The following is a 14814-nucleotide window of genomic DNA, read 5'->3' as shown; positions in this document are numbered from 1 at the left end:
AGAAATGTACTAAAAATTTGGTTTGAACTTATTAATAGTTTAATCTCGTTTATAATATGAAAATAAAACAATGTTATGAAAGAAGATGGCAACTAGAAAAACTATCCTTTATAATAAGAACATGTATATTTCTAGTTGCATCTTACATGAACGGAATATCTGAGACTAGTTGTAAAGTATAAGAACAGCTATAAAACTTTAGGTTAAAATTACTGAAAGAACTTTATTTTTGAGATTCAGTGTTAATGATCTGTTACATTATGGAAACAATTCAGAATCGTGAGAGATTACAATCGACCTTTGAAGGCCTACTCTGTAGGGCGCTGGAAGGGATGCAGAAGTAAAGAAGGCTCCAGAATGCCTGTATAGTCTAGTAAAATCAACTGCTTTATCTTTGTACTCAGCTGAATAACACGTTTAAGAAGTTTATGAATTTTATTTCTCACTATTTGGAGGCGTCATATTTCAGGAAATTATAAAATATTTCAGGAAAGTGAATTCCAATCAAATGACTTGAAACAAGAAAGCAAGGAGCTTGGAAAGGTGGCAAAAACCATTTTCTCTGAGCCCTACGCCAGGAATCCCGAGGAGGAACATGCATGCTAAAAGCACCTACCTGTCTTCAGGTTTCAGGGATCCAGCCTCTGGGACCCAAGCAGTCATGGTATACTGTCGAATGGGCAGGAGAGTTTTCCTCCAGGAGAGTGCCAGAATGTAATTACTCATTTGGAATCTAATCACACAAATGCTTTATAATCATTCCCCTGGGATCAAATACAGGGGGAAACGGCATGTTTTTCTTAGTGACTTTAGTTCGGTCAGGCAAGCTACTTGCACTGTAACACTGGGCCTGCTACCCCTGATGTGTTGTTCTCATCTTTCAGAATTTCTCTGGCTACTTAGCTAGTATTATTACCTTACCATTTGGTAAGAGAGCCAAACCATAAGCGTATATGCAAACTTCCAATGTCGCTCTTTGTAGCAAAGGTGGAGGTATTTTTTTTCTAGCTCTCAGCCAACAAAGACATTGATAGGAAAATGGGATGATCATCTAGCTTTGCATTGGTGCCAGGGGGAACATTTATAAAATCAAGTACACATGAAAACCACATTTGTGTAATGTGGTTTTTGAGAGAAACAAGGGAGCTGGGTTGACTTTTAGGTCCCAGTAGTAGATCTCAGAGTATCCCAGACCACAGGTATTCTGGTGCCTCATTATAATTGCTGTGCTGTTCTTGGCTGTCCTTGTACCGCTTCTGTTCTCGGTAGCTCCGCAGGGCCAGCACCACGCTGGCACCATACATCACCACCAGCAGACAAGCAAAGGTGGCTGCCGCTCCATCAGTGCCTGCCAGCTGGCAGTTCATCCAGGTGAGACCCCTGCGGGCATAGGCCCTCTCCCTTGTCCTGCAGGTGTCTGTGGCATTGATCCGCAAGGCCGCGTGGAGGTAAATGCCGATGCCTACGCAGTAGCCCAATGCCGCGAGGAGGCTGAAGGCGGCCTCCAAGAGGAGCCACTTCCCCGGCAGTCTGTTCAGACTCTTGGCTCCTTGGAGTAAAACACTCAAGGTGAGGACACCCAGCCCCAGAGAAACAGCCACGCCGCTGTATATCAGGGGCGCCCGGAGGATCGTGTACTGCTGGTCCAGCTGCCGAACCTGCTCCAGCTCAGTGCCCTCAAACGGTGAGTAATAGTTGTTCCCAAAGCCACCGCCGCTGGCAAAGCTGGCAGTGAATCCAGCAAGGACAAAGTAGGAGGCCACGATACACATGAGAACCATCCCATTCAATATCACCTCCACTATCTGTACCACACCTAGGAGGAGAGAGATTGGGAATTTAACACTGACGTCACTCACCCAGGAAAGCTCTCTAGGTCAGGCAAGAGAAATACCACCTGATTGTGAGGACATGGTCAGACGCAACATTAACATCCTTGGTTTTTGTTTTTTAATACTCATGTTTGAAAATCAAAATGCCACTGTGGAAAAAATTTGGGCCGTTACTTTAAAAACTATACATACACTTACCATGTGACCTTGCAACTGTACCCCTGAGCATTCATCCTAAAGAAAGGAAAACTTCGGTCTACACAAAAACATGTACACAGATGTCACAGTAAACCCTAATGCCCTCCAACAGGCAAATGGTTCAACAATCTGGTACAGCCATCCCCAGGGGAAACTCTACTCAGCAATGAAAAGGAATGAGCAGCTGATACTCGGAACAACTCGGATGGATCTCAAGGGATTCATGACGAGTGAAAAAAGCCAGTCTCAAAAGGTTACATACTGTATGATTCCATTTACATAACAGTCTCAAAATGAGAACAGATTAGTGGTTGTCAGGGAGGAGTGGGATTGGGGGAGCGGGAGGGGGATGGGTGTGACTCTAAGGCGGGAGCACTAGGGATGTTCCAATGATGGAACGGTTCTGTAGCTGATTGTGGCAGTGGTCACACGAATCTATGCAGGTGATAAAACCGCACAGACCTACACTCACACAGACATGAGTGCATGTAACACTGGTAAAATCTAACTCAGCTCTGGAGAGTGTCAATTTCCTGGTTGTGATTTTGTACTGTAGTCACCACTGGGGAAAACCGGGTTAAGGATACACAGGATCTCTGTTCTATATTAGCAATTTTTTGTGAATCTATAATTATTTCAAATTTTAAAGTTTAAAAAAATCAAAATGACATAAAAGGGCATAAACTGAGAAAAATCACCCACGTCCCTGTCCACCCTGTTTTCCCCCAACCACTTTCATTATTTTCTAATACAACTTTCCAGTGTTCGTTTATGCAAGTAAAAGCACTCAACTCCGAATTTCATCCCCCGTTTCCCTGCTTGTGTCACAGGGAGGATACCACACCCACTGCTCTGCACTGTGCTTTACTCTTCCTGGAGATGTCTTCAGATCAGCTCCTACCGTGTCCACATGCTCTGTTACGTGGCCTCCAACCCCGCTGTGTGGGCGGACCAGTCTATTCAGCCAGGATCCTACTGCTGGATACTTGGCCTGTTCACTTGGGGGGTCAAGTTCCTTACAAGTTTAAGGAACCCACAAATGCCACAAGGCAGCGGAAGCCAACAGGTGAATGGAGATGAATGTCGACTTGTCCAAAGTCACCTTTCATTTGTCACTGACAGGGGCCCCAGCCTCTCATTAGGCGTCTTCCTGGGAGAAGGTCTCCTGTTGTTCTCTCAGGGCTCAGAGATGAGAATGAAGAGAAAAGCATATGAACCTAGAGTGGGAATGCCAGGCTCACATCCCCGCTCTTTACTGCCTTGTGACCGTGCCCAAGTCACTGACTAAGCCTCAGACACTTCATCTGACAAATGAAGGTAATGCCTCCCTGTCTTATCCCACAGGGCTGGGATGAGGCCCAAATGAAAGCAAGTATGTGAAAATACCTGGAAAATTATAAAATGTTATACAAGTGGACGGTGATGCTACCCAGTAACATATATAAAATGGAAGGAGAGGGGACTTCCCTGGTGGCGCAGTGGTCAAGAATCCACCTGCCAATGCAGGGGACACGGGTTCGATCCCTGGTCCAGGAAGATCCCACATGCCGCAGAGTAACTAAGCCTGTGAGCCACAACTCCTGAGCCTGCGCTCTAGAGCCTGCATGCCACAACTACTGAGCCTGCGTGCCACAACTACTGAGCCCACGTGCTGCAACTAATGAAGCCCGGGCGCCTAGAGCTCGTGCTCCGCAACAAGAGTAGCCATCACAATAAGAAGCCCAGGAACTGAAATGAAGAGTAGCCCCCGCTCGCCGCAACTAGAGAAAGCCCGTGCGCAGCAATGAAGACCCAATGCAGCCAAAAAAAAAAAAAAAAAAATGAAGGATTAATAAGAGATTTAAGAAGAAAAGGGACAGGGACTTCCTTGGTGGTCCAGTGGGGAAAACTCCATGCTCGCAATGCAGGGGGCCTGGCGTTCAATCCCTGGTTGGGGAACTAGATCCCGCATGCCGCAATTAAGACCCGGTGCAGCCAAAATAAATAAATAAATATTAAAAAAAAAAAAAAAGAAAAGGGACAAATTTATGAAAAGCATGGTTTCCCAGAAGTCAGGTAAACCCTCTAATACACAAGGGGGTACCACAACGTTTATAAACTGGGCAGCTAAAGACCAGTATGTCTAATGTACTTAGGCAACAGCTACTGGGCTTGCTGATTCCATCTCCTGCTGGGCCCACACAAATTCCTAGGAGGTCCACGGAACGCCACAGTTAAGGGTTCTGACAGTTGAGAAGCTACATTCCTCTAATTTTTTTTTTTTTTTTAAAGATTTATTTATTTACTTTCATCTTTGGCTGCGTTGGGTCTTTGTTGCCGCGCGCGGGCTTTTCTCCAGTTGCGGCGAGCGGGCGCTACTCTTCGTTGAAGTGCGCGGGCCTCTCATTGGGTGGCCTCTCTTGCTGCAGAGCACGGGCTCTAGGCGCGCGGGCTTCAGGAGTTGTGGCACACGGGCTGAGCCGCTCCTTGGCACGCGGAATCTTCCCGGGCCAGGGCTCGAACCCGTGTCCCCTGCATTGGCAGGTGGATTCCCAACCACTGCGCCACCCCGAACCTACATTCCTCTAATTTAAATCTGAAAATAACATCAGACCAGAACTGCCCACTCTCCTCCCAGGCACCATAAGCTACTGGCTACTCTCTCCTTACAAGCAGGGCAAATTAATTGACCCAGACATCATTCTAATTCACTGGGAGTAGCTATCTACCCCACCCAACACCTTTCTCTGCCTTGGTTTTCCTTCTGCATGCAGTTAATCTCTCACCCCCTGAAGGGAAGCAGGGATACTGTGCTACTACAAGACGTGGGCAACCTGAATGTTTCCTTCTGGGACAAGATTCTGCCAAAACAGCAGCGGCATAATCCACGCAGCACATATCTGCCGGGCTGAAATGTAATATATCTATTGCTAGACCTTGTCAACCACTCCACTGACTGCAACAGTCAAGAGGAATAATGGTCTGTTGTTGGGGCCAATGATGAAGAAATACGGCCACTGGATATTATCAGAGCACCAGCCAGGCCTGACCTGGCTTTGTTGAAAACATCGAACAGGTTCAAGTATTTCCAAGCATGCTGTTAGTGCAGAAAGATTCACAGACATCAGGAGAAAAGAAAAGAGTGGCCTACTAGAGCTAGCAGTTTATCCCTATGGAGGGATAAACTGTAGAGGGAAGTGGAAACTGAAACAGACAGGAGATTTTTATTGTAAAATAGCATCTTTTTGGGTGAGGCTGCTTTTGTGGCTGATCATTTAATACTCTGCTTAACTAAACATCTACTATCTGCCTTTTCACTGTAAATGTGAAAAAACTGAGGAAAGCAAATCAAATTAAAACTTTTTTTCTAAAATAAGACTAAGACATGTGCAGTCAAGTCTTACATAAAATGAAAAAAATTTTTAAAATTTCCTCTCCAGAAGCAAATACTGTTAATACATTCTTATATATTCTTCAAGAAGTTTTCTAATCATATACAAGCAACTATATATATTTCCTTTCGTAAACCCAAATGGAACTCACCTTTTAAATGTGACAAGAAAATAATATTATAAACGTATTGTAAAGAGAACCATCACCTCCAAATTAAAATTTTTCTTTGGATTTTTATTGCAGTCACATAAAGCAAAGAACATATTCACTTGTACCAAGAATATATTATAATGGGCCATAAGTCCTAATTTAACATGCAGTAAGAACCCATGAAGTTGTCTGGCCAAAAGTAGCATACTTCTCCTGGGAAAGATTTTACTTTCTTTAATTTTGGATGGATCCTGAATTCCAGATGTCGGGTTGAATTCGTCGTACAATGGTACATTTACAAGAGGTACAAAACACTTATTGAGCTTTCAAGGCCATTGTAAGGGGCTTGTTAGAATACCTCCTTTGCAACCCAGTGAATTAATCTGATTCCTCTTTCCTCAGCCCACGTCTCCCTCCAGCTTCTATCTTACAGCAGCAGTTTCCCAGGCATTCCCAACCCCTGCCATCCAGAGCATTAAGGAAGTGAAGGGCCTAGAGTTCAGTGAGGAAAAACTTCGAGGCTAATCTGCTTAAGACAGCTGTGTTTAGAGAACTTCAGGCTGAAATGTTTTTTCATGTCTGTGTGGCTCTTCATGAGCTTTGAGGATAAGGTTCTTCAAATTCACTTGGTTATCATCTCCCTTTATTCACTCAAGAAGTGCATTTTGCTGCCGCATATGCCTTTTCCTTGTGGGTCCTGGGCTCTAGTTTTGGTTGTTTTTAGTTGTTGTTCTGTTTTTGCTTTTTAAAGTAATTTTGGTTAGTCCCTCACCAACAGAGGGCTCCAGGACCAGGGTTTATGACATCAGGCAGTGCTGCCGCATGTACCCTGGAGCTAGGCCCAGCAAACTGAAACTGGTCTGTTACTTTCCAAGGGCTGGCAGGTTCTACAGCAAAATATTCCACGAAAGACAGTGGTTCAGAGTAACTTCCATCACTCAAGTTTTTCGGAACGTTTTAAAAAGCCTAAAACTCCAGAATTTCCGCAGGCTTCTCTTTCAGCTTCCTAACCTTTCGGTAACCCCTGATGGCCAGCACGGCCCCCACGGCAAAGACCCCAATGCCCAGGGCGGCAAAGATTCCAGCACCTATGTCTCCCCCATGGAAACTGCAGCTGAAGCCACTGTATCCTTTCCTCTGGTACAGCGCCTCCCTCTCCTTACACACGGGAGAGGCGTAGGCAGCCGAGAGGTTGTGGAAGTAGAAGTACAAGGCTGGGATGTAGGCCCCGGCAATGAGCACGTCCAACAAGCCTTCAATCACCAGCCATAGGGGGCAATGCCACGGGACCCGCAGGACGCCCATGGCGATGAGGAGGCAGCAGAAGGCCATGAGGGCTCCGCTGCAGGCCATTGCCACGGTGACCATGGGCAGCTTTAGCTGGTAGAACTGGACGTCCAGCTGCTGCGCTTTCTCCCCGTCAGCACCATCGAAACCACTGTAAGCCCCTCCGTACTGGTAGTAGTAAATGCCCCCCAGGCTGGTGATGCCCGTGTAGCCCCCTGTGGAACTGTAAGACACAGAGCTGCAGGCCAGGATCAGCAAGTTCAGGAGAACCTCCAGCATTTGGCAGCAGGCTGCAAAAGAAGGGCGTGTTACCATTTTGAGAGAAGCTACTTTGCACTTGGAGACTTCCACCTTGAGGCTTATCTTCCCGGTGGCAGCTCACACCACAGCCAGCTCTTTATTCTGCCCCCTGGAAGGCCTGAGCAGCCAAAGCTGCATGATTAGCATTAGATGGTAGCAAGGAACTGTGGTCTCCAGAAGTGATGTCAGAGGTACTGTGGACTGAAAAGGGTAACTCTCAGAAGAGCAAAGCAGCCTGCCCCAGGTGGGCTGCAGGACGATGGGGGCAGAAATCAGGCCAGTGAGCAGAAAGAAAGGTGTCCTTTATGGAAGGCAAGAACATTCTCTGCCCTAGCCCTTCCCTGCCAAAAAGACTGAAAAATAGTTATATCCTCTTTAGATATGTTTTGTGGCCATCTTCAGTTTGAAAGAGGAAACTTCTCCAAATTTGAAGGAGCTTATATCATAGTGCTTAAAAAATATAATGACGTTAGAAAAACATGGAAGTTATCCATCAGAATGTTAACCGTGGTTCACATGTATTAGGGATAGGAAAGGTTAAGTTAATTAAACCTATAAGGCTTACTGAATTAGAGAAACATAACTGGTTTTACTGTTCTTAGACTTTAATTCAATAAGTATGTTTTAAAGTTTAATTTTGTTTTCTTTTAGTTTCCCTAAAGAGCAAATCTGGGCTGTGATATTTTCCCAGGGCTGGATTTTTTCAGGACTCTTGGCTGCTTTACCTTGGACGATGAAAGAGCCCCAGATCTTCCACCAAAGCTGGCTGCTTTCCTTAAAGTCAGCTTTACTGTTATATAACTTATACACAACAAAATGACCTGCATTAAGCAAACAGCTTAGTAAGTTTTGACAACTGTGTATGCCATGTAATCATAATCAAGATATAGACTGTTTTCATCCCCCCAGAAAGTTCCCTAGTCACCCCTTGTGGTCAACCCCTCACCTTCCTCCTCAGGCCACCACTGATCTACTCTCTGCCATTAGGAACTAGGTTTGTCTTTCTCGAATTTCATGCAAATCATACAGTTAATGTACTCTTCTGTGTGTTGCTTCTTTTTTTCAGCATAATATAAAGCTGGGTGCTTCTGAGCTGGGAGTTGTACGTGCTGACATAGGCTCAGTCCCATAAACACTGAGTTAGGGTATTAAATAAGCATATAAAAGGGGGACGGAGAATGCAAGTTTGGGGGGCAAAACTCCCACAACTGTCCCTCTGAACCTTTTCAGTGTGGTCACAAGTCAATGCCACTGGCAGTGAGAAGCCATCTCAAAACCTAAACCTCCAGGCTCTGAGTGAGAGACAGCACCACTGACTATAGCGATTACAACGTTTGGAGAGAGAATGAAATTAAATTTTTTAAGGATGGTTTGCAAGTAAGGCAAACATCAAGCCCTTGCATCAAGCTGAATGCAAACATCACCCTTTCTTTTTTTCTTCTTCTTCACAATTTCCTTGTTACACTGGCCTAGCTCTCCTTTTACGATCTTCTCCATCATGATTTGAGCACCAAAGGTCTAAAGGAAGAGGAAAAGGACAAAAGGGAAAGGGGAAGCTGCTCCAAATGCAAATCGGAAGGAGCCAGGAGGGGAGCAGGCCCTGTACCTTCTCCCCAGGGAACTTGTAATTCCTCACCAGTCCCTCCAAATAATAAACCTATAACACAACCTATAAATGACAAGATTCCTAGTGATCTGATATGCACATGTGACGTCTGTACTTGCTGTTTATCTGATCTTTATCCTCAGCCTTTAAAGACTTTAGTAGCTGAGGAGTCTTGCCGGTAACCGTGAATTCGGGGCTTATCTCTTTTTGTCAGTGTTCCACTGAACTTCCTAAGGGTGACTCAGCCCAAACTGCAGGATCTCCCTAGAAAGTTAGAGAGAGCCACAGCTGCCTCCCATTTTTGCCAGTTTGCTGGAGGAGGACATGATTTCTCCGATGAGGAAAAGAAATCACAAAAGATCTACTCTAAGACGAGGCTGAAAATCTTCAGGTGACCTTTACCCAGGTGTGAATTTCCTGTTTGAGACAAGTTCCCAGTGTTTAATGGCTGTTGCTCTCAACACAACACAGCATTGTGTATTTATATGGGTCCCTGCGTGTCCAGAGATCTTTATAAGCCCTCATTTGTTAGCTTCTGACTGCTGAACTATCCTTTCACTATCTTGACTCAGAAACCCAACATCTAGGCCCAACCAAATAGCCAGAAGCAATTCAAGCTAAATCAGGGGCCTCAAGCTCTGCCCTCTCCTCTTGGTAAATCAATTGCTGAAGAAGAATACCTCTAGAGAGAAACCTGTTAAAGAGCCTCTGGCTTATTCCTATTATTTATATCATCAAGAAAAGAAGGTCAAGCACGTAAACCATTTCAGGCCTTAGAGTCAGGCTCTAACTTTCAATTCCAGCTCTTCCACTTAACTGCTGTGTGACTTTGTATAACTTACTGTACCTCTCTGAGCCTCAGGAGTTGTTGAGAGAATTAAAAGCAACGGGGTGTGCCAACATACATAAACTAGAGCGAGGATTCTTGTACCTGGACTGCCTAGAGCTCTTCAATGAAAGTTCTACATAATCCCATAATAACGTATCTCATTGTAATCATTCTAAGAGATATCTTCAGTGGCTTCCCTGGTGGCACAGTGGTTAAGAATCCGCCTGCCAATGCAGGGGACACGGATTCGAGCCCTGGTCCAGTAAGATCCCACATGCCACAGGGCAACTAAGCCCGTGTGCCACAACTACTGAGCCTATGCTCTAGAGCCCGCAAACCACAACTCCTGAGCCCATGTGCCACAACTACTGAAGCCTGTGCACCTAAAGCCTGTGCTCCACAAGAGAAGCTACCGCAATGAGAAGCCCTCGCACCACAGTGAAGAGTAGCCCCCGCTCGCCACAACTAGAGAAAGCCCGCGCGCAGCAATGAAGACCCAATGCAGCCAAAAATAAATAAATTAAAAAAAAAAGAGAGACATTTTCAGGTATAAGTTCCATGATTTCTCCCCCTTAGGCCAAGAAGTTTTCCCCTCTTAGTCATAGGTAGCCGAGGAAAATTTCTTACCAAATCATGTGAGCCATAGGGTAAGATTTTCTTCACCCTGACAAACCAGATTTTCTTCATTGTTGGCAAGGCCAGGCCTGGTGCTAGGATGGGAACTCTGGGAAGCCACATTTGGAGCTGACACATGATATTATTTAAGTGTTCTTCATACTGTGGATTCTAATAAGTGTGGTTTTTTTGTTTTTGTTTGTTTTCAGTGAAACAGAAGTTACTGCCCTTCGTAGGTGATGGCGTATTGTTTCATGACGTGTGTGTGCACATGCGCGCACTTGTGAACTTGTTCTTAATGTGAAACGTATTTCTTACTGTGGGTCTCAGTCAACAACATTTAAAAGCCATGATGGCAGGTTTAGGCATCGGATCTCCTGTCCTGAGGCATGAGCTCAACCTGGCTGCCATCTCCGGTGATCTCTCTTTAACTCGGCCCGCCTTGCCAGAGGGGCCCCCCTCTGACAGCCGGCAACTCAGAGCTGGCTCTGAAAACTGCAGGCACGACTGCCTCACCACACCCAGGCCCGTCCGAGGAGAAACACGGGAAACCTAGCTGCCCATTTCAGATGTTCCTACCCTTCTTTAGAAAGTGTGAACTTCACGCAGGTATGAAAACGAAAATACGAGGAAACCAAAAGGGAAGTCAGCTTGAATTTTTGCGCCATCATCTCGGACCCCATCCAGAACCACCAGCAACGGTAAGTAATTGGTCAAACTGCCTTCAAAATGGCTCACCTCTCCCGGTGCACAGGTATCTGCACTTGTGGCATTCCAGGAGCCCTTCAGCCTCTGACTGGTAATATTCCACTTCCTCGAGTCCAGGCCTGGGGGTCGAAAGCGGATATCTCCCTGAAGCGGGCTCGCTATAACCAAACACATGTGTGGCCATTAGCGGGCTTCAAATTCAATAGCTTGTTCAGCATTAGAACTCTGGACACCTCACGCGGGGCTCAGATATTAAAGAATGCACAGAACAGAAAATCTGCCACAGATTTCATACTCCAGAGAATTTTCTGGTTTAGTGGCTATACAAGGCATCCAAACACTTGGCCCAGTTCTGCTAATTAAGCACGTCACTTATCTCAGTAATTCTGAGCCCCGCCTCCCATGCTGGCTTGGCCTGTGGGGGAGGGTGTGTGTGTGTTGCGGGGAGGGTATCTAACAGGTAGCCGGGAGCCACCTGGGGGAGCTTTTCAGTTCAGTGAGGACCAGGCCCTCTTCAAAACTAGTTTGCATTCACAAGACTGATGCCCAGGCTGGCAATCTCTTCCTTCCCTTGTTACTTTGGAAAGAGTTGAACCCGCAGTCATTCTCTAGGCTATGGGTGGTACAGACAACTCTGGACATCTTCACATCTCTCCCTCTTCCTCTGCCAGCCCTGGAATATTCTGTTCCTTCTCCTCACCACCCCCTCCCTTCCCTATCACTTTATCCAGCACATCCTGGGCTTTGTCCAAGATTCAGTGGTGAATGGTGGGGGCTGCATTCTGCTAGCTGGGCTCCAGGGATCCTTCTAGAACATAGATCTCACCATGTATTTTTTGGGTTTGAAATCTATAAAGTCCAAACTTTAAGCACAGCAAGGGAGGGCCCGTGCTCACCTCTCTCCACTCACAACCTCATGTTCACAGACACAGCCATAGTGAACTGCCCCTCTCCCCGCCCCAAAAGATGACTCACATTCCCATGCCTCTAGGTCACCGTGGAAACTACTTCTCTGCTTGAGACAGCCTCTTGCTCCTTCTCCAGAACTCAGCTTTGAGGCTATCTCCTCCAGGAAACATTCCAGAGCCCAATCAGGGCCCCAGTTCTGTTCTCTTTGTGTCTGTCCCCTGCTGGAGTCGCACGTTTCACAGGTGCTGCAAATTGGCCTGTTTACTTGTCAGTGTCCTGTGGACACCGTGAGTAGATCCCTGTAGTCCCTGGCCCTACCTCCCATCCATTAAATACAGGCTTGTTATGTGGAGGAGAGACAGAAATAAATTGCTCTTGGTTTTAAACCACCAACTGTGAGCAAAAGAAGCAAAAGTATTCCCTTCACTAGCTTTGGGGCTTGGCGGGGGTGGGGACGGGGGACCAGGACACCAGTTTAGAAGGAAACCTAAACACGAAGCTCTGGATTCTCCCAGGCCTGGCAGTTGCAATGCAGTGTGGCTTTAGGCAGGGAGACAGTAGCCAGTGCCTGTGACTGTAACTGGGTACACCCTTTGTCACAGTTTGGTTAGTTAGTTCTAGATAATGTAACATAAACTCAGGATAATAGCTTTCCCGCTGTGTGGACACAACCAGAAGAGAGACTGGGCTTAAGCCTCCAAGTTCCATAGCAGAGAGGAGCCTGGACTCCTCCTAGGGACGAGGGCAAAAACCAGAAGGCAGTCATCACTCCAGTACCTGCCTGTCTCCTTCTTGGCCTGGCATCTAATCTGGGCATTCAGTAATATTTGTGGAGTTGGATGGAATGTGCAATGGAAAAAAGGCCACTTCCCTAGAGGGAGTGGGGTCTAGGACCACCGCCTCTCTTTCCTTCCATCCTTACCCTCTCCCAGTTCACAGTCTTCCAGAACATCATGATGCTTTCACCCCACAGGCCTTATGGGAACTCTGTTCTACAAGGTAGTGATGGCAAAGTTTGTTCATTCAGGAGGGTGGGGTCTGAAACAATCATGGGATTTGAATGAGGCTGCCCAGAAAGACCTCACTGACAAAGGGGGGAAAAAATCTCTGCCCTTTTGTGCAGAGTTTTAGGTACATTCAGTTCTTTGGCTAAAAGTGTATCTTCTCCCAGCTGTCTGGTTTTGAAATGCATATACCCCTGGAAGGGATTACACATTAAACTATTAGCTTTTCATTGGTCTTTTATAGGCCTGGGCCTCCAGGGAACGGGACTTTGGGGAGGGCTGGTTTTGGGGCACAGGACAAGGGTCTGAAGCCCCAAGGGGCAGTCCTGTGACCACATGGGTGGGGGTCAGGGAGGGGCCTCAGGTTAACCCAACCCACACAATCTCCTTCCCACCCCTTCCCTTTCTAGTCCTGAAGTCCTCTCTTCCTCTTTACCTGGTCCCCGGTCCTGCCACTGCTAAAGGGGGGCTGGGGGACAGGGGGTGGAGGGGGGAGGGAGGTGGGGGGTAGGTCTCTGCGTTGTTCATCAGGTTCAGGTCAAGGAGGGTGTGTGTGGGGGGCGGGCCGCTGTAAGGTCTTCCTTCACTCCGAGGTCACCTCTAAGAGCTCAAAAGGGAAGAATGGCATTTCCTTTAAACCAGCTTCCCAGGACAAGTAGCCGGGACAGCAGAACCGCGCAGACTGGCCTCAGACCCAGGCTTCCTCCGGGGCGAGGTAGAGAGCCCTCGCTGCCCCACCTCACCTTTCTGGTCCTCGGCGTCCGAGGCCCTCCTTCCGCAGGGGCGGTGGATCCGGGGTTTCCCAAGGCGCGGGCCAGGGGGGCGGGGCCGCGTCCCAGGTCGGCCGCCGGGGTCCGTCTCGCGTCCGACTCTGGCGGGATTGTTCCCAAACTCTTTGTTCACCGCTACGATGGTCCCCGGCTCTGTGTCTGTCCTGGCGGGGTTCCCGGTCCCTCCCCCTGTCCCGGTCCCTCCCCCTGTCCCGGTCCCCGTCCCTCCGCCCGCCCCCGTTTCTCTCCCTGCGCCGGTCCCCGGCTCTGTCCCGCTGTCTCTCGGGGTGGCGGTCTCGGTCCGGGCGGGGGTGCCGGTCTGGGTCCCGCTCTCTCGGCCGGGCCCGGGACTCGCGATTCCCCGACGTATGTTCCATGGCTCTGTTCCGCGTCCCCGCCCCGGAGCGACCCGAGGGCAACAATCCACAAGTTTCCCCGGCAGGTGGCCAAGCCCGGGGGCGGGGCAGGGCGGGGCGGGGTGGGGCGGGACGCTCACCTGCGCGCACGCGCACTAACCCCGCTGCGGGCCCGGAGAGCGTTCACTTGAGCGCGCGCGCCGGCCGGGGACGCCGCTGAGCGCGGCCCGGAGTCTGGGCGCGCGTGCGCCTGGATGGGGCGCGAGCTTGGAGGGTCTTGCTGCCTCACACAGAGGAGGGGACTACCGCCCTCCCGCCGTGCCCGTCGGCCCTGAAGTATCCGCTTCGCGACCCCTCAAGATGGGCTGCCGAGGGAACTGTGCTCTCAACTTAGCACCTTGGGTATGCTTCCCCAGAGTGTTCAACCATCCGCTCTCTCACCCGTCCGTCCACTCAGCCCCCCAGCCGGCCCCCCAGCCACTGTCCTTCTCTTCCTCCCTTTCCTGCTATCCTTACAACAACTGTGTTGTAGGGGACTTGAGGCCAGTTCATCCAAGAGTCCTGGACTCATAAATTTTTTTTAAAAATGATGAACCACACGGAATTGGCAGCTTTTTCTTTTACCAAGGAAGGATATTTAAAAACATACAAAATTGCCGTCTATTAATGAATTCTTTCAACGAATATGTGTGAGCCCCTAGCCTAGCAGGCGCGGGAGATCCAGCAATGAACTCTCCTTGTACGGTGCGTCCATTCTACCGTGAGTGGAAAAGGAGAACTGGCAAGAAACAGAGAAGACAATTTGACGTCTAAATTTTGACGGAGCAGGTTTCTTTATATAGATCTGGGAAGGGGACATTTGAGTTGAGTCCTAGAAG

The 14814-nt window shown here is 48.1% G+C and overlaps 1 protein-coding gene across 2 annotated transcripts; it reads right to left on the bottom strand.

Annotated features, from left to right (window-relative positions):
* Nucleotides 1-286: 286 nt before the first annotated feature.
* Nucleotides 287-13987, bottom strand: MARVELD3 (MARVEL domain containing 3). 2 transcript variants are annotated; one of them, XM_057534413.1, is made up of 3 exons: nt 13554-13987; nt 10928-11055; nt 287-1816 (listed from the first exon to the last, which is right to left on the bottom strand). In XM_057534413.1, exons 1-3 carry the CDS (start codon nt 13955-13957, stop codon nt 1179-1181), a joined length of 1170 nt encoding a protein of 389 aa, XP_057390396.1. In that variant the 5' UTR covers nt 13958-13987; the 3' UTR covers nt 287-1178. The 2 variants fall into 2 exon arrangements, with proteins under 2 accessions (XP_057390396.1, XP_057390395.1); XM_057534412.1 differs by lacking the exon at nt 287-1816 and adding an exon at nt 5677-7129 and having other exon boundaries at nt 13554-13965.
* Between the last annotated feature and the right edge of the window lie 827 nt (nt 13988-14814).

The sequence above is a fragment of the Balaenoptera acutorostrata genome, chromosome 19 (genome assembly GCF_949987535.1).
Source record: "Balaenoptera acutorostrata chromosome 19, mBalAcu1.1, whole genome shotgun sequence".
Lineage (NCBI taxonomy): Eukaryota > Metazoa > Chordata > Mammalia > Artiodactyla > Balaenopteridae > Balaenoptera > Balaenoptera acutorostrata.
The sequence above is the reverse complement of the archived record's forward strand: the minus strand, read 5'-3'. Positions and strand labels throughout refer to the sequence as shown.

Bases quoted from the DNA above. Each gene is read 5' to 3' on its own strand.
- MARVELD3 (XM_057534413.1), bottom strand. From the start codon at position 13,957: ATGGAACATACGTCGGGGAATCGCGAGTCCCGGGCCCGGCCGAGAGAG. The intron at 11,056-13,553 runs GTGAGGTGGGGC...GTTTGGTTATAG, and splicing joins GGACGCCGAGGACCAGAAAG to CGAGCCCGCTTCAGGGAGAT. The intron at 1,817-10,927 runs GTGAGCCATTTT...CTCTCCTCCTAG, and splicing joins ATACCTGTGCACCGGGAGAG to GTGTGGTACAGATAGTGGAG.